This window comes from Lemur catta, chromosome 5 (assembly GCF_020740605.2).
Source record: "Lemur catta isolate mLemCat1 chromosome 5, mLemCat1.pri, whole genome shotgun sequence".
NCBI lineage: Eukaryota > Metazoa > Chordata > Mammalia > Primates > Lemuridae > Lemur > Lemur catta.
In genome coordinates this window covers 66054090-66078781 of record NC_059132.1, presented here as the reverse complement: position 1 = coordinate 66078781, position 24692 = coordinate 66054090, and the positions used below count along the sequence as shown (strand labels likewise).

The 24692-nt window shown below is 37.8% G+C and overlaps 1 protein-coding gene across 2 annotated transcripts in view; it reads right to left on the bottom strand.

Annotated features, from left to right (window-relative positions):
• MARCHF1 (membrane associated ring-CH-type finger 1) overlaps window positions 1–24692 on the bottom strand; it is a 77313-nt gene that overhangs the window by 14744 nt on the left and 37877 nt on the right. For both annotated transcript variants that reach the window (XM_045552056.1, XM_045552057.1), the window contains one exon: window positions 223–370. In XM_045552056.1, the coding sequence (XP_045408012.1) occupies window positions 223–370 (148 nt within the window). The remainder of the gene's footprint in view (window positions 1–222; window positions 371–24692) is intronic.

Here is a 24692-nt window from a genome sequence, read left to right as displayed (position 1 = left end):
TGGATTGGATAAATACATCTCAGCTTGGGACCCCATACAGTCAATTCTTTATAGTCAGAGTATTAATCAGTAACACAACTGGGGGGGACTCCACAGCAAGTACCGATTTTTGCTAGTCTATCCCACTTGAAGACCTAAACTGGGGAAATGGCGTCCTTATCCACTTCTGGGTATCGTCATTGGAATCCAAGAGGGGAACAGAGGAGAAAGACATGCTCTTACCGTTGTCGTTGCCTTGCTTGATTTCCTCTGCCGTCCGGTCTATCAATACGTACAAGGACCAAACCACACAGGTGATCGCGATGACGTGGAATGTGACAGAGCAGAATATTTTCCTCCTTTCACTCGTGGTCATCTGTAGTTTCTCCCACTGCAAGCAGAAATGAACCACACGAAACCGAATTTCCAACTAGGAAATTTCACTCCCCTTTTATTTCCCAGACATTCATATAGATCATGAGTGGAAGGAAAACTTCAAACATCTGCAATTGCAGATGTCACTGTTAAATTCAAATAAGTCTTCATGTTTGGAGAGATATAAAATCATAACTGGCAGTTATATAGAACATATATATATTAAAGTGAAAACAAAAATAATTTTCTATTCTCCATGTGACTTAGATCAAGTGATTTCTGTTTCACAGGTGTGTAGTTTCCTCACCGTTAACATGAATGAGACAGTTTTAATATTGTACGATTTTTAGAAAACATTTCTTTTTGGGTTCCTGCCTATCACTTCTTTGTAGTACTAGGTTAGAAGTAGTAGCAGGTGACATTGTCTTTTTGGATTATTACATAACTGGACATAGTTTTGCATTCTCGATTATACACCTTTAGCAAGTATTTGATAAGTGATATCTGTGAGAGAAAGTCAACATTTTCTATTTCCAGCTCTTCTAAAAAAAAAACCAAATTTTACCATTTGAGCAATGGGAGAAAAGCTCTGAAGCCCCTGTTAGAGCAGCCTTGATTTTCTGCTGCCATGTGGGTTGTAACTGCTATGACGACCACTCCCCCTTAATCACACTCCTTAGAAAGCTGCGGGCTCCCTCAGTCTGGGAGAGGAAGAGGACCACAAGTTTTACGGAAGTAAGCGAAGGTTTGTATGAGGGAATGGTTCCTATATTCACTTCGAAGAAATAGTCTCCAAAATAAATTTTAACATTTTTATAGTTGCAGTATCTCATGTTAGGAATTGTGTCTTTATTTTTCTTCTCCTTTTTTCCATAAGAAAATCAAATCCCTATGATTTTATTAGAGGTGAACTGGTGTGCCAAGCTTTTAATAATCCACGATTCTTACAACATTATGCCCTTGCTAAAGTAAAATCTTTAGAAATTCAGAAAACCTCACTCTTTCCCCCCTCCACCAACATACATGCAGAATTCATTGTACAACTCAACCAAAACCAAGCAGGTGTACATTATCTTACATAAAGTCCTGGCTCTGCTACCAGCTTTGAGACATGGGTGAAATCGTTTACTCTCAATGGGCCCTGGCTGCGGCCTCTTCATGAAGAGCACATTGCAGCAGAGGGTGTGACAGACAGGCGGAAGAAGAGACTAACCATCCTCCACTTCCTCTATTGACAGACCAATTCTATCAGAGTTGGCGCTGTGCCCAGCTTAAAGCTGCCTTTCCAACCTTCCTTGGCAGAAGTGTACATTGACTATTTTCCACCAATGAGATGGGAGTGGATATATACTTGGGTATTGAGCTTTTGCCTTCCTGATATAAGAATTGTCCGTTTGTCCTTTCCTCCCTTTTCTCTTTTTGCTGCCTGGAATTTGTAAGTAACAGGAAGAGTGTCAACAGCCACCTTGCACACTTGAGGCAAAGTCTTGAGAATTGGAGAGACCTCAGCCCAGTCACCAACCACTCACCTTTGGATGTCCTGTTACATGTAGGGAAAATAAAGGCCTCTGTGATTAAGCCATCATTTCCCAGGTTTCTGCTACTTGTTGCCCAATGCAATTCCTGATGAAAAAATTAAAAAGGCAATTCCTAAATTCCCTTCCAGTCTAAAGATTAAGATCCACTAATTTCATTTGTAAGACAGCAAAATACTTGAAGTATGATCTTGATGCTCCCGAGAGCTTTATAAATATTTTAGAGAAAAAAAAATGTTTTCTTCACAAACACCATGCACCCTCCTCTGGCTGGCCAGTCATCACATAATTTTCCACATAGGGCTCTGTTAGAGCTAATCAACAAGTCCTACTTCATCTTGCACTTTGTTTTGCATCAAACTATGTTTATATATTATTCCAAGTAAAATAATAGAGAAATCTTAATAATGTGGCTAAGGAATAAATAGATGCCGCAATTCAGACTCTATTTTAAATTAATCACTCTTGAGAAGATTTTAGTGTTACTATGACTTTTATCAAAACTTCACATCATATCTGTGAAAGACTGGTTTTTAAAATCATGTTTTGGGATTGATTTATTGTAATGCTAATGTATACTCATAGAATATAATCTTGTATAATCATAGAATATAATCATTTGGCAATAGAATTTTGTGATTTAATAAATATTCCTTGAATTATCTCAGTATTTAATATAGCCAAATAAAAAGCGTAGGATGGTTCAGAAAAATAGCTTCATGTGATTAAATTTCTGAAGTGTTCTAAGTGGAAGAGAATAACTTCAGCAACAAAATATTCATACCAAGTCAACCCTCATTTGTAAAAGTGGCTTAAAAACACCTTAAAACTGGGGCTTCTTATATCTACGGAGCAATTTGATGAAATGGCCGGAATACACTATTCAAAACAAATGAGCCTCAAAAACATCAGTGGATCTGTCAAGGACAGGACAAAGCATTTGTAAAGACTCATCTAGTTCCAGACAATAGACGCTCTGAGGTTGTCACTTGTAAATCTCAGTAATGTTTCAAGGAGAAGTGAAGTGTAAGGGCACCATCAACCGTTTCCACTTTATAAATCCCTACAGGAACCATTCTGAAACTCACTAGACGACACACAAGCAAATGTAATGCCACAGTTCCCTCTTCTGGACGATTACATTACTGCATGCAATATTCACTGCCTGGAACCGGCAGAAATCCATGCATTTTTATAAAATACCTTTCGTAATATTGTCTTTTCAGGTTTGTAAACAAAGTTCCAATAAGTTTTGCAAACTTTCACGGTGAGGAATGGATCGAGATGATAAGAATAGAAATCTTACTTGAACAAAGCTGTCATGAAAGTGCTTTGGTTTCATAATTGTGATGCTGAAATTGAATAGCAGTTCACAAAAGATTTTGTGATAGGAAAGGTTTTAACAAGGCTTCAGGTGATTCTGATGCAAGCTAAAGTTTGTTAAAACCTGTCTAAGGAATGACACAGCAGAGTTGCATCGTGACCTCAGTGGAGTCTATATTAGAGGTAAGCACTTGTCACTACCTGTCACAAACTAATTAGTAGTCCAGGGAAGGGAAATCAATGAACAAATTTGGTTTTCTGGCTGTGATGTAAATCTTTCAGGTTGAGTGAAAAAATTTACAAAATCAGTGAATTTGTTTGAGATAAAATACAGTGGTTTGGAGTTAGTGCATTAATCACTAAAACAAACTGTTTCATTTTTTAATTTTAAAATTAGTGTTTAGGGTAACAGGAAAACCTATTAAAATCTAGTTATATTAGTTACAACTTCCAATGCTTTGAAAGGGAACTAAACAACAGACACTTAATTATGAGAAGTAACTCTTGAGAGCTTAATGAATCTTCAAATTCACAGACATGCCTTATGGCAAATAAGTTCCCTTTTAAAAATGTATTTAAAAACACCAGAAGAAATATCTGACCTCTTTAGACTTTTAATGAAATCTGCTACGAACCTGATGATATGGAAGAAATCAGAAAGCCATGTAGGCGGTGGGCAGTGGGGTAAGTTCACTGAGTAGTTAAGGTCCTTACTATTGGACACTCGTCAGAAAGTGTGCACAGTGCAAACTTGTCCCCCCATAGAATTACAAACAAGAACGCACATGGGTTCCTGGCTTTTCTATTGAGAGTCAAAACCTCAGATGTAATATCCACAAATTCTCTGTGAGTCTACTATAATTTCCTAGAAAATCTTTTTCCTCCTAGTTCTCTTCCACCTTGGGTCCACCCATGATAATTATTTGGTGTTTTCTGTTCTTGGCCCAATGTGAAGGGATATTATATATAATTTCTAATTGAATGCAGCTCCTCTCTTTCTCTTGATAATGGCACATGAGGCAAATGGACTTATACTGCACCAGCGGTTAGGATCTACATTGAAAGAAATTTCAAGTGGAAACAGTGAGGTAGGGGCCATATGTCCAGATGAACCTGGTAGGTATCCAATCCAAATATAAATAACAGATGGATGACTACAATCTTGGGATAGTTTGTACACATATTTATTTAGAATTGGCAGAAGGAGTTATTGATACCCAGGGTAGAATAAAGATATCTTTGATACTCAGGTTAGGGTAAAGATAACACTGCAAGCAATTGGCAGTCTTGTTGAAAATTGATTTATAAACTGTCCCACAAAAAAGAGGAATACCTGAGAACCTGAAATCAATGGCTTATTTTGCTACCACTCAGTTTGAGTCTCCTTATGCATTCTGAACTAGTGAGTAAGGGGCACTCCCTGAGCATGGAAGGGAGTAATAATGACAATTATTCAGTTCCAGAAGTCCTTTATAATAAGAAGCAGTTTTCAGTGTTGGTTGCTTAACAGATTCATCTGGGCAAGCTAGTTCCCAATATACTTACCCAGGCCTTGTTGAATTCATAACTGAGGAGTGAATCATGAAATTTTGCAGTGCATTCTGCCTGTGATCCAAGGTCTACTTGTTAAGACTGAGGGCACTATGCTACATACCCAATAAAGGGCTCATTACCAAAACCTACAAAGAACTCAAGCAAATAAGCAAGAAAAAAAATCAAACAACCCTGTTAAAAAGTGGGCAAAAGACATGAACAGAAACTTTTCAAATGAAGATAGACTAATGGCCAACAAACATATGAAAAAATACTCAACATCTCTAATCATCAGGGAAATGCAAATCAAAATCATAATGAGATATCATCTAACTCCAGTGAGAATGGCTCTTATCAAAAAGTCCCCCCAAAAAAGATGCTGGCATCAATGTGGAGAGAAAGGAACACTTATACACTGTTGGTGGGACTGCAAATAGTACAACTTATATGGAAAGTAGTATGGAGATACCTCAAAGAACTAAAAGTAGGCCTACCATTTGATCCAGCAATCCCACTACTAGGTATTTACCCAAAGGACAAAAGACATTTTATAAAAAAGACAGTTACACTTGAATGTTTATAGTAGCACAATTCACAATCTCAAAGATGTGGAAACAACCCAAGTGTCCCCCAATACATGAGTGGATTAGTCAAATGCGATATATGTATACCATGGAGTACCACTCAGCCGTGAAAAGATGATCTAGTATCATTTGTAACAACCCAGATGGAACTGGAGACCATTGTTCTAAATGAAGTGTCACAAGAATGGAAAAACAAACACTGCATGTACTCAATACTAAATTGGAACTAGTCTATCAACACTTATGTGCACATATGGAAGCAAAACTCAATGGAAATCAAGTAGGTGGGGGGAGGAGGAGGGGATGAGTAAATTCACACCTAATGGGTGCAATGCACACTATCTGAGTGAAAGGCACACTTACAACTTTGACTCAAACTGTATAAAAACAACTGTAACCAAAAAGTGTGTACCACTATAATATTTTGAAATGAAATGAAATGAAAAGAAAAGAAAAGAAAAGAAAAGAAAAGAAAAGAAAAGAAAAGAAAAGAAGAGAAAAGAATAAGGGCCCTGTGTTCAAATTCTAGCTCTGCCACTAAGTACTATGTGACCTTGGGTGAATTATTTCTTTGTTCTTCCATTTCCTCATCTGCAAAATGGTGATAAGAATAGCACCTACCTTGCATGGTAAAGTCTAAGTGACTTAATGCATGTAAATGCAGAACAATATCAGTCACAAAGAATTCAATAAATTTTAGTGATTGTCATAACTTGGAACTTGCAGCACCATATCCAATTAGACTTCAATTGTCTTTACCGTCTAGATAAATGCAGCATGTTGACAACATCTCATTAATAAAGGGATGAAGATGGGATCTGCTCATGCAGAATTAAGTCAGCCAAAGCCCCCCATCTGTTTTCCAAGTACAAATAGAATTGTGTGAATATTGAATCTCATAGCAGGGAAATATAGTCTGTTTTTGTTAACTATGTGAACAAAGATGAGCAGGGTAAGTGGATGAGTTACTTTGCATATGCTAGACAGCGTCATCTAAGAAGGCACAATGGTGGCTTATTTTCTTTTAAGAATGAAACAGATATCACAGGTTATAACACATGCTCCAGTAACTTCTCTTTCCTTTTGTCTAATACAAAATGTTATGTTAAGGTTTCATGTCTTCTCCCAAAATACTGTTCTGGGTGACAAATTTCACAAAAATTTAAAGGGACTCAAACATTCCAAATAAACTGAAAGCATTAATATAGGTGTGTGGGTTAGAATTATGTCTTCCATGAATGAAGCAGGACAGAAGAAGCAGTCTGAGTGCAAGGTCCCAACACAGCCCCGGGGATGCTAATCTGACCACTTCAGTGATTGCAAAATCCGAGAAACCACCTGAGAATGGAATAAGTGAAAGAAATGGCCATTTTCCTCAAAAGGTAATTCACTTGGATTTCTACACGAGAGCTCTTACTTTAAAAAAAAAATTTTTTTTTGAGGCTGATATAATAGTGCTTTAACCCAGAAAACCTCACATGACTTTACAGTATTTACAATAGTACTTGGATCAGCTGAGTTGAGTAGAAAAGTAGAGGGGTGGTAGCAGGGAAAATGCAACTATAACAAAAATCCAAGCATGGTTGAAATACCATTTTAAAGCTCTAAGAAAAGGTGCACTTATTTAAAGCAATAGTAGTAAACATCCATTGTATTGATATGCTTGTCACGTTAGTTTACAATGTGAGGAATACGTTACTAAGAATTGTGACTCAGTGGTGCTGTAAGAGACATGATGCACAGTGCAGCTGCAGAGAGAGGTGTTAACTGCCAGATGACAAACTGTCCAACTGAAGGATACTAGAAGAGTCAGAGGCCAGGAGGAAATGGAAGATATTAGAAAGAGCGAGATGGAGCAGAGACTTGTGGTAGGAGCAGGGGGTCGGGGATAGTGGGTGAGGAGAAAGGCACAACGTGAGAGTCAAGTGGAACAGGCAAAAAGCCATATGGTCAGAGAAGCATTGGAGTGAAGACACTGAGAGCTTAGACTCCTGGGTTAGGCAGACCTGGATTAGAGACCCCTGTCTGACTTGGGGCAAATAATGTAATCTAACATCTCAGTTTCATCACTGGTAAAACTGGGATAACAATACTATCTTTTGTACAGGGTTTGCTAGAATTGTACGAGATAATATACATAGATAATTTGCACACAGTAAGTGGCACATAAATCAGGGTTCCTAGCTAGTTTATGAAACAAAGCTTCATATAGTTCAGAGATGTTTTATTAAGTCCATAAAGGGCTTTAAAAAAATTCCTCTTCTACCCCCAAAGCAATCACAGCAGTAACAAAAATAAATAAATGGGACCTGATCAAATGAAAAAGCTTTTGCACAGCCAAGGGAACTATCATTAGAGTGAATAGACAGCCTACAGAATGGGAGAAAATATTTGCTCTCTACACATTCAATAAAGGGCTGATAACAAGAATCTACCTAGAACTCAAAAAAAATCAACAAGAAAAAATCAAACAACCCCATCAATAAATGGACAAAGGACATGAACAGAAACTTTTTTAAAGAAGACAGAATAATGGCCAGCAAACATATAAAAAATGCTCAGCATATCTAATAATTAGGGAAATGCAAATCAAAACCACAATGAGATATCACCTAATCCCAGTGAGATTGGCCTTTATCAAAAAATCCCAAAACAACAAATGCTGGCGAGGATGTGGAGAGACAGGAACACTCTCAAACTGCTGGTGGGACTGCAAATTAGTGCAACCTCTGTGGAAAAGAATTTGGAGATAACTCAAAGAGCTAAAAATAGAAATACCATTTGATCCAGCAATAGCACTACTAGCCATCTACCCAAAGGAACAAAATCATTCTATAATAAAGACATCTGCACTCGAATGTTTATGGCAGCACAATTCACTATTGCAAGGATGTGGAAACAACCCAAATGCCCATCAATCCATGAGTGGATTAATAAAATATGGTATATGTATACAATGGAACACTAGTCAATTATAAAAAATGACGGTGATCTAGCACCTCTTATATTATCCTGGGTAGAGCTTGAGCCCATCCTTCAAAGTGAGGTATCACAAGAATGGAAGAATAAGCATCACATGTACTCACATCAAATTAGCACTAACTGATCAACACTGAGGTGCTCACACAGTAGTAATATTCTTTGGGGGTTGGTGGGTTGGGCCTGGGTAAACTCACAACTAATGGATGTGGTAAGCATTGTAGGGGGGAAGGGCACACCTCAAATCATGGTTTGGGTGTGGCAAAATCATAACGTGTAATCAAAATGTCTGTACTCCCATAATATCCTGAAAAAAAAAATTCCTCTTCTTTGAATTCGTTTAAATGTAGCAAACTCAGTTTGCCTGAGTCCCCACCACTCACTCTGTTTGTTTTACAACCAGCTCACTTGGCTCATATATATCACCTGTGTGGCAACTGTGGGCAACTGAGGGCAACTGAGTCTGTGACTCTTGAAGTAATTGATAGTCCTTGTTAACAAAGTTTATCAGAGAGATAGAAGCCACAAAGTGCAAAATAGGCACCCAAGATTTTTGTGATCTTGTAAAGAGCTGTGGATCTTCGGAGCCAACAGGAACAGGTGTCAGAAGGACCACCCAGGACTGAAAAGATGCTAAGATGGGAGCAATTAGGAAGATCGAGTTGTGTTGATGTCCCGGAAGTTTATTAGAAAAATGGGGTGTGATAATATCGATCCTACAGGTACAAATATCCTAAAAATATTGTGGGCAGTAGATTAAAAGTTATTGAATTACTTTTATAAAACCACTTAGCTACATTATATTCAAGCAACTATATCAGGATTAAATATTTCTCTATGAAATATATGTATATTACATATTCATTATGTAAATATATCTGAGTTTGATGTTAGATTACTCAAATAATTTTCCTTATAAACTTTTTCCTGACCTCTTGTTTTTTCCTTTCAAGGTTTTCATTACAGATGGGATTTCCTAAAAAGTTTTGAGCAAGGTATGTGTAAGATAGAAAAAAATTTTGCTGAGTGAAATCATCCACTAGAGGGAGCAATGACATCACACATGAAGATGATCTGGGCGGAAAAGAGAGAAAAGGAAAACTGCTTATTTTATAGCTCTGCCCTGAGGGGAGATACAATATGTTGTACTTAGGCATATCTGCATTAGAACTGTCGGGGTAACAGGCAAAATTACAAATTTCTAGATCCATAAATCCATATCTGGGGGTGGAGACCTAGGAACCTGCATTCTTACCAAGCACTCTGAGTGATTTTTTTGTATGCTGAAGTTTGAGAATTACTTCCCTAAGGAAAGAAAAGTTGAGGGAAACATTTTAGAGAGGCAATATAATGTCTGATACTTTTTCACAAGAATGAACATATTTCCACCTCCTTCCCCCTCCAAAAAACCACATAAATCTGAATTGATTTAATATTGTCATGTAAGAACACAAAGTACTTAAAGATTTAATTAATTCATTCACTGAAACAAAATTTCTTTAAAAAATCTAACCAATACTTGATTGTTTTCTCTTGGAGGTTATGGTGAAAAATATTATACCATACACTCTGGAGGAGAAGTCAGTATACTACTGCTTCCGGTATGTTGAACCAGCAGAAAACGTAAGGTGCTGTCTCTATGAAGGTATTTAATTATAAACTGTGGCTTCATAAAGAAAAAAGAAAACAAATGGAATAATTGGATTACAGTTCATAAGGCTGCGTATTCCTTCTTCCCTGTAGATTCAAGCCCTTGCCTAGGATTTTGGAACTGACGCTGCCATCGATGTTGTTCTTCCCCAAACCCGTTTCTGTTGTGTGACTTCCGTCTTTTCTCTCCAGGGAACCCCCACAGCACACGTGAGGTCCACACAGGCCAGAGGTCACTCTTTGTGCCCGAAATGATCACAGCCTTGCAGTTCAGGAGAAAATGTCCGTGCACTGAGCACAATCACAGAGACTGGGGATATTAGAAGCAAGACTTTTGAAAAGACACAATTTTACCCCATAATTTTCTAGATGAAGAAATTGAGGCTGAGAACACGGAATCGGTTTGCCCAGTGTAATACACGAGTTATTATTACATTTTTCATTCATGAGCTAATTATTAAAGCATCATAATGTGTCAGACATTGTTCTAGGTGCTAGGCAACAGGAGATTTCTGCTTTCATGAAGTTTATATTAGGGTCACAATTATGAAATGTAGTGTATTTTTTAGCAGAGGGGACTGTATGTATAATTGTCCATCAATAGGACATAATAGGCTTTGGTCTCATAAGTGCTTCTCTCCGTTTCTCAATTATATTTTATTATTTGTGTGTGTGCAGAAATATCTTTCCATAGTATTCCTTTGGGTGGCAGCAAAGAAGAAGGGAAGTTTCTCCTTGGCACCCTCTGCCACACACAGCCACGGCAAGCTCATCTACGGACAACCTGCTGTCAATGCTTATTTTCATAGGTCAAAAAATTCTTGCATCCAATTTCCACCCTGTTTTAACAGCAGCGTCACATATGAACATTGTGTGTAATGAGATTGGGTTGAATTTTTTTCTTTTTTTAGTCTCAGAGTCTTTTAGCCACATAAAAATTTAAAATACATCTGATAAATACATATTCTCCTTCAGTTAAATGTCAGCCAATGAAACTTTAATGTCTCTAAATACTGATTTCAGTTTGGGATATAATAATACTTTAAAGTAAATATATTTGGATATAATAATATTTTAAAACATTTCAAAAAAGTGTTTTAGTTAATATATCTCAAAATCAGTACTTTGATATAAGCATAATTAATGGATTCAATATATCACATTTAAACTTGTTTTGGGCACGTAATAGACTCAACCTTTCAACAAAGGTTTTGTCCTAAAACTGAAAATTTTGCCCTAAAACTGAAGACATTTGTTTTTTACACAAATGATTCCTTAGGGGTTTCTAGGGGTATACACATTTGGTAATCATACGCAAAATATTATGTGCATTTACTTTTTCTGGGAAGAGGTCTATGATTTTCATTGGATTTGCAAAGAGATCTGAGATTCTTTCTAGATTAAACCTCTTGCTTTAAACTGCTCTCTCTTGAATTGATTTAATAGTGGCATACTGACTTAAAAACAAGGAAGCACTGGGCCAGGGAAGGGCTGGAGGTACTAATACACATAATCTCCACAGGCTGGAAATGAAACTTGTGGTTCAGGAACTCGGTATGTTTGGAAATCAAAGAATGACTGTGCAACCACGACTGGCCAGATTTCTTCATTTCCAGCATTTAGAATGGATTCTAAGTCCCAAACACTGATTCTTAGCCTACCGAGTGGTAGGAGAGAATGTGAAATGCTCATTCATGTTTACATGGGAACACTGAATTTTGCTCCAATATTCTGCTATGTAAGAAAGGCAGCTCTGTCTTAGCCTGCCATCCCCAAATCTAGTTTCCCTCCAATTAGGGAGAAGTTGGTTTGAACCAAAGCAAGCTTGTGGGGATTGGGGTGTTGAGGGGGTGCTAAGAATCTCATTTCTGTTCCAAGGACATCTGAATGCTTCATTCTGGGCTTTTGGGAGCCCATGCCAAGGGAGTCTGTTTCTTGTGATGATCCCTGAGGGATGCATGCTCTGTGTCTGCAATTTCTTGAAACACAGGTGATAATTTTTCACATTCTGGAACAGATTCCATTTTTCTTACTAAAGCTCAAGAGAAGTGAATATGAGAGAAACTCCATTTAAAAGTGTGTCATTTTTCTTTCTTTTCTCTTCGGAAAACTATTAAAAATGGATTAGCCTTGCTTTTTTCCCTATGTCCTTCATTCCTGTTATTTACTATTATGATTATTATTTGTTAATCCTGGCAATGAACACTTTTCTCCACTGCAGATCAATTGTCAGTTTCTCTAGCACCATTGGATCCCAGCAAGGGGATAGAAATTAAATACTAAACCAATCTAATATTATTCCAATAATCTGTTCTTATAAAAAGCAAAGGGGAAAAGATCAGTATCCACGTAGAAAATGGAGCAGAAAGGTTTAATATTCCCATTTAAACATCTCCTTTCTATTGAGGAACATAAAAGGCTTCCAGTGCTTGAGCTGAGGATGACAAAGGTGAAAGAGGAGGAGGTGAACTTTGGGTGTCGTGTGGAATAGATTTGTCTGAGGAAACTGTGAAGACTGAGTGTCTGAGCCTGAGGTAAAGGGCACAGGTGAGGGGGAAGGGTGGGGAGCAGGACCAGATGATGAAGACCCCTGATTAGGATCCAAAGCCAGGAAACACGGGGCGTGTAGTAGCCATGAATGGTTTAATGAGTAGGGAGAAGGAGAAAGTGCTCTTCCCAGGTTTCCTTCATGAAATTTGTTCAAAAGAAATTTCTTTATGATGACTTGGGGTGGAAAGCAAGACCACAAGGGACACGAGTATCAGCTGACTTCTTCCAAATGACACAATAGGAAGAGTTCTGTCTTTCTGAGAAGGTGGAGTGAGTTGGGGAGAACTGGGGAGAAGGAGGGAAGCTGTCTGGCTTCCTGAGGGAATTTCTCCTCTGCTGCTGCCGAACTCAGCAAGTGCTGAGGTGGGCGGACTTGGGGACAAAATCTATGAAGTGACTGATCTTTGAACCCAGATTTACACACAACCCAAGGAGGGACGGCCAGCATAGACCAAGTGTGCAGAAACAGAGACAATAAGCTGCAGGCACTTGCAGAAAGCAGATGAGGGATGTGGATCGTCCCAGGGCACAGTTTTGAAATTTGAGCTAAGTTTAAGCAAATCTCTAAGAAGTAAGGTAAGAAGGCTTTGGGGTTGCGAGGGTTTTAGAAAGGCCATTCTTGTAGCTGTGTGGAGGATGAACTAGAGAGAGCGTGACCAGCTCGAAGCCCCTACAAGTACTCTGGGGAATGAAAAGAAAGAGCCAGGAAATGGGGTCTTGATGGTGGATGTTACTAAATATGATTTCTACTTCAGACAACATCGATACCCTCATGAGGTAAACTCCCTTAACTTCCTGTCCTCAGACTAAACCCGTGTTTATAACAGCATCACGCCCTTCTCACTTCCTTTCCTCTTATTTACAAGGACAGAATGTCCTTCCACGGTCCAAATTAATCATTCCCCATGACCCTTCGATTATATTCTTTTATTTATTTTTAACTTCTCTCTCTCTCTATATATATATTACCCCTTTCCCTTCAAAGTGAAAACCTGCTTCTACGTCTCTCCCAACTTTTATTTTACGATAGCTGATTAGTTTTATTAAAATATAGAAAAGTAAAACAAATAAAATCATTGATAATCCCATTTACAATGTATATCTTCCATCTTTTTTATTCTTTATGTATACGTACAAAGGCATAAAATGTAAACATTCCGACCACTTTAAAATGGAATTTGAGTTCCTGTGTATCTTCGTGTCTTTGGAGCACTAGCAGAATGTGGTGGGAGATACGGGGACTAGCTGGCAATTAGGAAAGTAGAAAGGCAGGTTCCTTCGAACTTAGTAGAGGTCAGAGGATGGAAGGAGAAAAATCCATCCCTGCTGGGAGCCTGGGTGACAGCAATGAGAAGCTGCCTCACAGACAGAGGTCTTGTTGCTCAGGAAGAACTTGGAGAATAGTCCTAACAAGGACCACTTTGAGAGACATTGTTTAAATGACAGGAGCCACATAGTATTTATTTCTTTTATTGCTGATAGTATCCATTATACGGCTATATCACAATTTGTTTATTCATTCATCTGTTAATGAGCATTTGGGTTTTTTTTTTCCGTTTAGGGCTACTAAAAATAAAGCTGATATGAACATTCATGTGCAAGTCTTTGTATGAACATACATTTCTATTTCTGTTGGATAAATGCCTAGGGTGGAATGGCTAGACTGTATGCGATGTGTGTGTTTACCTTTTTAAAAAACTGTCAAATGGTTTTCTGAAGTGGTTGTGCCATGTTATCTTCCCATCAGCAGTTTGTGAGGGTTCTAGTTCCTTCACTCTGTCCCAACCCTGGGTATGATCTCGTCTTTCTAATGTTAGCCATTCTATTAGGTGTGTAGTGGTAGGTCATTATGATTCTTTCTAATTTGCATTTTTCTAATGACAATGTTGAACATCGTTTTATGTGATTATTTGCCATCTATGTATTTTCTTTAGTAACATATCTGTTAAAATTTCCTGCCCATTTTAAAATTTATTGGATTATTTTCTCATTTTTGAATTTTCAGATGTCTTTCTTTATGTACGATACCAGTCTTTTATCAGATATATGATTTGGAAATATTATTTCCCCATATGTGGCTTGTCAATTCATTTTTAACAATAACTTTTGAAGAGCAGATGTTTTGAATTTTGACAAAGTCCAATATATAAATTTGTTCCCTTACGGTTCTTGCTTTTGGTGTCATATCTAAGTATCTTTGCCTAACCCAAAGTTATAAAGGTTTTCTCCTATGTTTTCTTGTAGAAGTGTTACAATTTTAGGTTTTTATACTTGTAGGATACATTTTGAGTTAATTTTTATATATGGTGTGAGATAGAGATATGGATAATAATTTTTTTCTGTGTTTATTAAGAACACTGATTCAGGCACAGTGGCTTACTCCTGAAATTCCAGACTCAGGAAGCTGAGGTGGGAGAATTGTTTCAGCCTAGGAGTTCAAGACTGCAGACTGCAGTGAGCTATGATTAGACCATTGCACTCCAGCCTGGGTGACAGAGCAAGACCCCAGTTCTTAAAAAAAAAAAAAAAAAAAAAAAAAAGACCATCCTTTCCCTACTGACTTGCTTTTGCACCTTTGTCAAAAATCAAAAATCAGTTGACTGTATATGTGTGGGTCTATTTCCGGACTCTCTATTCTGGTCCGTTGATTTACTTGTCAGTCTTGACAACTATGCAACATTGCCCTTTTTCCTGTAGCTTTATAATATGTCCTTAAATCAGGCTTCAATTTTATCCTTCTTTATCATAAAGTTTATTTGGCTATTCTAGTTCCTTTGTATTTCATGTGAATTTTATAATTATCAATTTATAATTGATAATTTATTTTAAAAATGCCTGCTGAAAATTTTATTGGTATTATGTTGAATCTGTAGGTCAGTTTGGGGGGAGAATTTGACCTCTTCACAATATTGCGTCTTCCAAATGAATTAATACGGTAGATCTCTCCATTCATTCAGGTTTTTAATTTCTCTCAGCAATGTTTTGTTGGCTTCAATGTACGGTCTTGTGTATTTTTTGTCATATTTATTCCTGAGTAGTTATTTAATAATTTAAATGCTAATGCAAATAATTTTTTTAAAGATTCCAACTTACAATAGCTTGCTTTTAATATACAGAAATACATTTGATTTTTATATATTGAGCTTATATCCTGCAAATTTGCTAAATTCACTTATTAGTCCCAGTAGCTTTTTGGTAGATTCCGTCAAATTTTTTACATTGATAATCATGTCATCTGTGAATAAATATCACTTTACTTAATCATTTCCAATCTGTGTGTTTTTATTTTTATTTTTATTTTTGCTTTATTGAACTGGGTAGAACCTTCAGTAAAATGTTGAGTAAGTTTTCTTTTTAAATAAAAAAAAGATTATACTAACATACTTCAATGATATCTGTTTTTTAAACTTAATGTATCATAATTTATTTCTGATAGTTCCATATATGCCATCATATGGCTCAACTGAAATCTTTTTCACCACCCAACTATTAGAAATTTTGCTTGATTTTGATGTCATATATATTTTTTGCCTATCTCAAAGTCATACAGGTTTTCTCCTATATTTTCTTCTGGAAGTGTTACTGTTTTAGGTTTTATATTTTGTTTTCTCTGTTACACACAATTCTGTGCCCAAAATTTATGTAGAAAAATATTGTTCACATTCATGATTATTTCATTAAGGTAAATTCTCAGAAATAAAATTTAAGAGAGACGTTGTATGACATATTTAAGACTTCTGATATATATAAATTGCCCTCCAGGATATTATATCAAACTATTTCACTACTAGTATGTTTTGAATGCCAATTTAAGAGGATAACATTGGTATTAGACTATTGTTTAAGTTTTCATTTTTTACATTTCTTATAAGGTAGAATTTTGGGCATGGTTATTGACTATTTGCATATATTATGAATTATTTTTTCTATTTCCTATTATATGTTTTTCCACTGGTTGCTCATCTTACTGATTCTTAAGAACTCTTTTATGTTTATCTCCAGTTTAAAAAATCCATCTCTTGGTTTTGTGCTCCCTCCATAGTGGCTGACGTGCTTACTGCTCCGTAGGCAACATTTTGGCAAGCATGTCCTCCCTCTCCCCACATGTCAACTCCTTCTCACCTTCTCTTGATTCTTCAACCCTCTGAAATCCAGTTGTCAAAAACATTACTCCACTGAAACTGCCTTTGCCAAAATTACTGATAGTGTCCTAAACTCATGTTTACTCTTAGTCCTGTCTGCAGCACCTGACACTATTGACTCTTCCAGTGTGTTTTAAACCTTTGGCTTCAAGAGTGTTACTCTCTATTGGTCCTTCGCACCTCCCCAGCTGTGGCTGTTGATTGTTCATAATGGCTACTCTCTCTCTTTTTTGTGATTCCTAGACCTTCACCTTCATCCACCCTTTCCCCACACTTTCTCACTCTTTCTCATCACTCTCTTGTGATTGCATCTGAGCCTGAGGCTTCCAGAGGCGTCCTGATGACCTCTGCCCACCCTGGTCCCTCAGTCCATGCTCAGCGCCTTTCACAATTACCTGCTATACCCGGTTCCCTCACAGGCATCTCAAACCCACGTGCCCTGACTGGACTCCTTATACTGTTTCCCCAGATTTGCTCATCTGCAGGCATATTCTTCTCCAGTTAGTAATTAAATGCTTCAGGACATCACTCAGGTCAGAAAGCCAACAGCCATCATGAGCCACTCCTCCAGCTCATCCCCATTGTCAGCCCTGGCAGTAGCTCAGTAACTCGACTCCGCTACACGCTTTCCTCTCCGACCTCTCAGCTGCCACTTTGAGTCTACCCTCTTTTTTGGCTTTGGTGTTGTGCCTGGCTTACTCTCCTGGACAATTCATTCTCCATACATTGCTGTGGAGTGATCTTTGAAAAATACAAATTTATAAGTTCCTTATCTAATACCCTTAACTGTCTTCCCATTACCTTCTGGATAAAGTTGAAATTCTTTAGCAAAGCGTCCCGTATAATCTGGTACTTGCTAACAATTATTTAACCTCATCTATTATCTGTTTTAATAATGATATTAATATTAATGGATTTATATTGTTAATTTAATTCTCACAGCCTTCCAATGATGGACATTTTATTATGTCTATTTTAGATGAGGGACTGGGGGCTGAGAAACTTGCCTGTGGCCATCCTTCTCTCTGGCAAAGCCAACCATTTTCAGTTTGTGAATTGTTCATCCTCTGTAGATTTATAGGTGCTATTTTCTTGCCTAGAATGTCCTCAACTCTCTCTATTCACTGGGAAACATCTAGTCACCATTCATAACAAGTTTCAACTACCTCCTCCCCTGAGAAGCATTTCCTAACCTGCCCAGGAGGACACGGTCACTGCCTGCTCTGAGCCACGGAGGCGACGCAGGACAGCGCTTACAAACACAGGCTTGGACATGGCACTGATTTATGAATCCAGCTCCACCATGGAAAAACTGAGACCTTAGATGATGTATTTAACCTGTCTAAGCCTCAGTTTTCTCATTTGTGGTACTCTAATATGGACACCTATTTCATATTTCTTGAGAGGATTAAATGGGGCTACATATATAACAAAGCTTGTAGCACAGTGCTTGGCACTGGTAAGCAATAAGCAAATTGTGTCCGATTATTGTGGTCATTAGCGTAGTGCATCTTCATGTATGGTTGTTACTGTAAATGATCTGTACCTCTACTGAATTTAACTTAATAGCAACCAAGGAGGAAAATTTCCCTAGGATCTCAGTGATATGGTATTATGTGTATTTGCCAAAACATTTACATTTATGTACTATAAATCATTTAATTGACCACGATTCTCTCTTTGCTTTAGCCACTAAAGGCTTTGGAAGCAAATTACTATTCCCACCTAACTACACACAGACCCAGAGTATACATCTGCCTTATATTTGCCTTATGATTTTACTTTACTCATTTTCTTTTAGCACAACCTCCTTAACCATTTGCCTTACTGTTGGTATGTATTTCTGTAAACAGGCTCAAATCCTTTGTGCATTTTGCTGAAGTGCTAATAATTTTTGAAAGATCTAACAGGAGAGGGCTGAGCTAGGCAATCTAAAAGCCTGTGTAGACTGACTGACGTTTGAATGCCCAATCTGTCAAATCACAATAATGGAAAGAAAATAATACCAATTTTTCTATAGTGGATACGATAATTTGCACTATTTTATATGGATAAAATTCTTCGGTTTATTGAAATAAGAATGGCAGCTGAAAGGAGCTAAGGTATATTTTATCTAATAAACATGCAACATGAAAATGCTTTGAACCATTAAGGCACATACAGAAACTTCATCTAAAGCCACATATTTGTGTCCTCAAACCTTTGGGAATCATAAAATGAAACCTGACTACCTTTTATGAAATCAACTTCTGAACAAAAATGGAAGGGGAAAAAACATCTTATAAATATTTAAGAAACTGACTGGAAACCCAGACCAACGCTACTGGGTGAGTGACTAAGAATTATTTCAAATTACTATATAAGTTCAATGTAGCCTGTGAGGTGAGGTGCATTGCCTCTAAAAAGAAGTCTTTAAATCTTCAAAACTCAGTAAGAATCTTGACCAAACCCAGTTTTCTTGTCAACGTAAGATAGCAAAAAGGGTACAACATTCCTTACTATCCTCTCATTGGGATTTTCCTTTAAACTAACCACTCAGCAGCCCAGATCTCTGGGGAAACACACTTTTCTCCATGATGTCAATCCCTGCATTCAAGTGTGATCCTGTCTCAGAGAATTGCAAAGTGACCCCACTTACACAGAAAGAACTCTCAAAACTGGGTCTTGACTCTTAAAAAGGGGAAAAATAGACAACAAGTTGGTGATATTAATCCCAGAAAATACTTGGTGTTTTCAGTGATTTAACCTCACAGACTACGAGAAAGCTGTTGATTTTAACCAGTTCACATAGAAATTAGTCAAAATATGCCAACATTGCTGCTACAGTTTCAAAAAATGTAACTGCCTGTAGTATAAACAGCCTTGCATCTCCTGAGAATGCAGAGGCAGGGCATAAATGCTATGAGATTATTTTAACTTTAATGCTTTAATATACACACTATCCCTCAAGTCAAATTTTTTCACAGTAATGACATGATATCTTATACAAAAGTAACAGCTTTGTGCCTACAGGGACATATTTGCCCCAGTGTATTTTAAGTGACGATTGTGGTTTAAGGTTTGCGACAGTGGAAATGGTTTTCTACAGGGCAGAAAATAGTGAAGTGGGTTGCCTTGACAACATGGGTTGTTTGCATCAAGAAATCCATGGCAATGCAGGACCTTCTTCTGGTATGTCAAGATTGCAAACAATCTACCAAATTAGGTTAAAAGAAAACTAATCCCACAGCAAGACAGTGTTACATGACCAACAAAATATTAGTTTTCATTTTTTATCATGAACCTTGTAAGAAAAGGGATGAAAAATCTAGGTGGGAAAGACACTTAGGAGAGTGGGAGGAAAGTGGGTTTTACTCAAAAGTCAGCACCCCCTCTTCTAAACCACTATGCCCCCAGCAGGACTCCAAGGTTCCAGGACATTCTCCAACAGTCAATTCTGCTAAGAAAAAATGTATCTTTCTCTGATTCTGTTGATTTCCCTAGCAGTCTCCACAAAGCTTCTCTCCAGGGAATAGCTTTTGCTCCTTTTGCATATTCTTAAATAATGAGCGTAAATAAGGATTACCACAACAAAGCTAGTTTATTAGTTAAATAGAAAATGAAACCTGTTAACATATATGCCCTGTACCCCAATTATCCCGGCAGGGCTGAGGAGAGATTTATCTGTAAAATATCAAGCCTCAAAGACAAAGACTGTTACTGAAAAACCGACATTATTGAACAAGCTTGTTTCCTAACCCCAGCAAGAGCCCCTTTGTGGCACTGTTCAAAGTTCACAGTTTTGAAACTCTGCTTCTAAAAGTCACTTTAAAGCGATTTTGAATGATAACTTGAATTTTCTTTTCATAAGTGATGATTTTCTTTTAAGGTAAGCAGAGCAATGCTTTTCTTTGGCTTAAACTGCAGTGTGAGTTTCTTTTTCAACATAGTCTCATGCTGTGAGTCATCTGATGTTATCAGAGGTGGCCCTGAGTGTAGAAGACATCCTGTGTGGTTGCTCTGTCCTTCTCTTTTGTATTTCCTGGCTTTAAGACTGTGGAAGTGAATTGGGACTAGGGGGACACACATTAGGAGCAAAGCGACTGCCTCTGTAATAAGGTTTAGAAGCACCCGGGCAAGCTCCTGCGAGTTCAGATAGCATAAATTGGCAAACAACGACAGCTCCAACATACGCAGGGCCAAGGGAACCCAGCAGACGATGCCGTTGACTATGAAGGCTAAGAACAAAGAAAGTTTTTGTTCCAAGGGGCATTTATTTTTCTCCTGGGTAATAGACAGGATGCCTAAAAGATGGACCCACTACCTGTAATAAAGGCCAGTGTTATGTATCTTGCTTTATGTCTGGTGGAGGCACAAACCATGGCTCCAAGCCTATGAATAGTTTAAAGGGTGTCAGTGGATGAATGGAAACATTTTTTGTTAGAAGTATATTTAGAAGCAACAAGTGAACATACATAGCATCAACAATGACTCACTGACTGTATACCAGTCAGAAAAATAAGCATTTTATTTGGGAAGTATGCCAAAGAAGTAGTCACGGACAGCTTCTAATTCAATCCTAACAATTAGAATTTCTCATTTAATCAATATAAGGATGCAGAAAAGCTAAACAAATATAAAGCCATAATTTGTACTTAGCTAAATCCTTTCACCTTATAAGTTGTCAGGCTTACCAACATTCTTGCCATGCAAACACTCTTACAGGATCACAGGAAACAAGTATTTAATCTAAGAAGATAGAACTAACTCATCTTTATGCCAAAGACTTCCGGCACTTAGTTGAGGTTCTCTTTTTGGTATCATCAGAATGATTGAAAGATCTGAGTTAGTAATTATTCTCTCCCTGAATCAATGCTACACAAAGCATGGTCCTACATGGGCATCACCTAGGAGCATATTAGGAATGCAGATTACATGCCCCACCTCACACCTACCTTGTCAGTCTGTTTTACATTGTTATAAAGGAATATCTGAGGCTAGGTGATTTATAAAGAAACGAGGTTTATTCAGCTCACAGAAGCATGGCTCTCGCATCTGCTTCTGGAGAGGGCTTCAGCGAGCTTTCAATGAAGGTAGAAGGCGAACAGGGAGCAGTTGTCACGTGGCAAGATAATGAGCAAGGAGGGGGAGAAGGTGGTACCAGGCTCCTTACAACAACCAGCTCTTGTAAGAACTAATAATGCAAGAACTCACTCATTGTCACAGGGAGGGCATAGAGCCATGCATGAGGGTCCATCCCCATGACCCAAACACCTCCCACTAGGCCTCCAACACTGGGGGTCAAATTTCAACATAAGATTTGGAGGGGCCAAACATCCAAGTCATGTCATCTGCTAAACCAAAACTTGACTCATTCTTTCGAGATGTAGTCCTATACACCTAGAGGCAAAGTTCACTTTAATGACTACATAGAATTTCACTGTGTGACAATCTCTTGCTCCACTGCTCTGCACCTTTCTTTACTGCTACCTAGAGGCAATCACTTTCAGATATGCTCAATAATGCTTCTGATATCTACCTCCACCTTTCAACATAATATTATTCTATTGCTATTCATAATTCATTAATATTACACATTATTTATTGATCTCCTTATACTTGATGATTTCATGCTCAGCCACACCATTTCTCACTCACATTCCCTGTAACCTCCCAGTACAAGTGTGTGGCTATTTTGGTCATACCAATATAACCAAATATAAATATCAATATAAATTATACAGTAGCTGTATAAAATGGTATTCATTAAAGAAATCAATTATTACTCTAGAGCAGTGATTTTCTTCCAGGGGGCTCTTGGGGGTCCCTGAGACACTTTCAAGAGATGGGTGCAGTCAAAACTAATAATAATTCCTTAGTTGTAATATATTTGTTTGGAGTGTTTCATTGAACTAAACTTAAGGGGCAAGCTAGGAGCTTAGTTTTTACTATTTCCCCAAAGTCACTTGATAATCAGCTTTGATTCAGACTTTTGGATGAGGGAAGACAGAAGATGTGGGTTATGAGGAAAGTGGGGAGATTATTTTTCTTACAGAAATAAATAAATTAATGAGTTTGGTCTTTTTAGACTCATGTCTGTCTCTTAAAGGTATTTGGAAATATCTTTATGACGTTGAGGCTTTGGAGCACACACCTGCTTCAGGTGCTGTGTGGCTGGGTCAGGAGTCCTACAGAAGGGCAGTGCCAGGCAGCCCTCTCGCCAGGGCACCTTGGGGATCCTTTTCCCAGATAAGGCACACGGTTGCACAAATCGGCCTGTGGATGTCATGGGGAGCAGTGGCCCAAGGAGGACCAGAGACTCCCAGGCATGTCTGTTGGGCATTTTGAGGCTGAGAATCCCAAGATGAACTCTCAACAGAGGCATGAGCCGCTCAAGCCTGCTCAGTACCGGAAAGCTCAAGTGAACCAGGTGCATTAGGGTGTCAATTCTAGGATTCACCAGACAGTGTTTGCAACAGTTGTGGCTAAGTATGTCTTCTACTCCTTCACGGAAATGGTATGGATCCATGCTCCTGGTGTTGGCCATCACTGAGTTTTTCCACTTCTGTTTCTTCCATTTGGCACTATCATTCTTGAACGAAATAGTTCCTACTGGATCGTCAAAGTTGAGCATTGAAGCCGCAGAGCAATCTGTGCACATGGTCTTTCGAAGCTGTTTCAGGGCAAAGACTGAGTGGCTCCAGTGAGCACACCTTGGCTCTGCTGATGTGTGAGCCATTGGGAATGCTATAGTTCCATCACTGGTCACTGCTGAGCCACATTATGTGTTTCTGTTTACTCTCTGTCCTTTTACCTTGTTTGTATTTTTGGATTCTAAATAAAATTGCATTTCATTAAAAGGGAGGTGGGGTAGGGGGGTTCTACCACTTTAAACAGCTTTGGAAACCAGGTATAATCTCAAAGACACTTATAACTTAAAAATTCTAGGACCACTAAAAATGCTAAAAAGTTAAAACTAAAGTCATCTAAAATTTAAACATACCAATAGTTAATGTTTACTCTCACCATGTTCTAGATGTGATGATAAGTGTTTTGCAATGCATTATCTTATTGAGTTATCCTAGCAACTATATGACGGGGGACACATTTCTTATTATTCCCATTTTACACATGAGGAAATAGAGGCATGGAGAAATTAAGTAGCTTACCCAGGGCCATAAAGCTACAATGACTACTTTTAAGAACCTAAACCCTGCCCGCTAACACTAGAGCTCAAGATCTTAATCATTACACTAGTCAAATATACTAGATAAAAATCATGGATTATTTAATTACTTTGTATAAGAATTCCCTAAGAGGAATATTTAATGTACCTACAAAATGATTTATTACTCTATCAGGTATTCATATGCAAATGACTGCTTGGTACACTTAGCACAATTCTTTAGAAAGTAAGAACAGAATGAATTTTGTTCAGATATGCTAGATAAGACCCAGATAAGGCTAATTGGTTTTTTGTTTTTAGTGGGTTTTTTTGTTGTTTTGTTGTTTTGTTTTTGATTTTAAATGAGCTCCTGAAGAGGTTTTGGTATGTTAACAATTTTGTTGTCTTAATATTGCTTACTTTATTAATTTTCTCAGCAATTTCCTTGTAGATAATCTAGGTTGTAAACTGAAACCAGCATAACCTTATCTAGATGACCATACATTCTGAATGACTGATCACAAATTACTCAATGCACTGTACCCCTGTGATCACCCAGGGCTCTAGAAATAGCTCTTCAGAAAGGTGCATGTGATTCTCTTGTTGGCCTTAAAGTGGATTCAATGCTAAATATGGGTTCAGTAAGAAGAGAAAAGTAAACTTGCTTCAGTGTTGATAATGGAGGGACGGGAGAAACAATACTATCACCATTTTGTAGGACTTTACTGTTTGCAAAGTACTTTTATTTACATCATTTTGTTCAATACAACCCCCAAAAGTTGGCCAATGAGGTAGTATTGCTAGCTTTCCACCTCCTTCCCCTTTTTTGATAGAAAAGGAAACTGTCTTAGGTCACAGGACTCACTCAAAGCCACAGAGAAACTGCATGGGGGGTTTG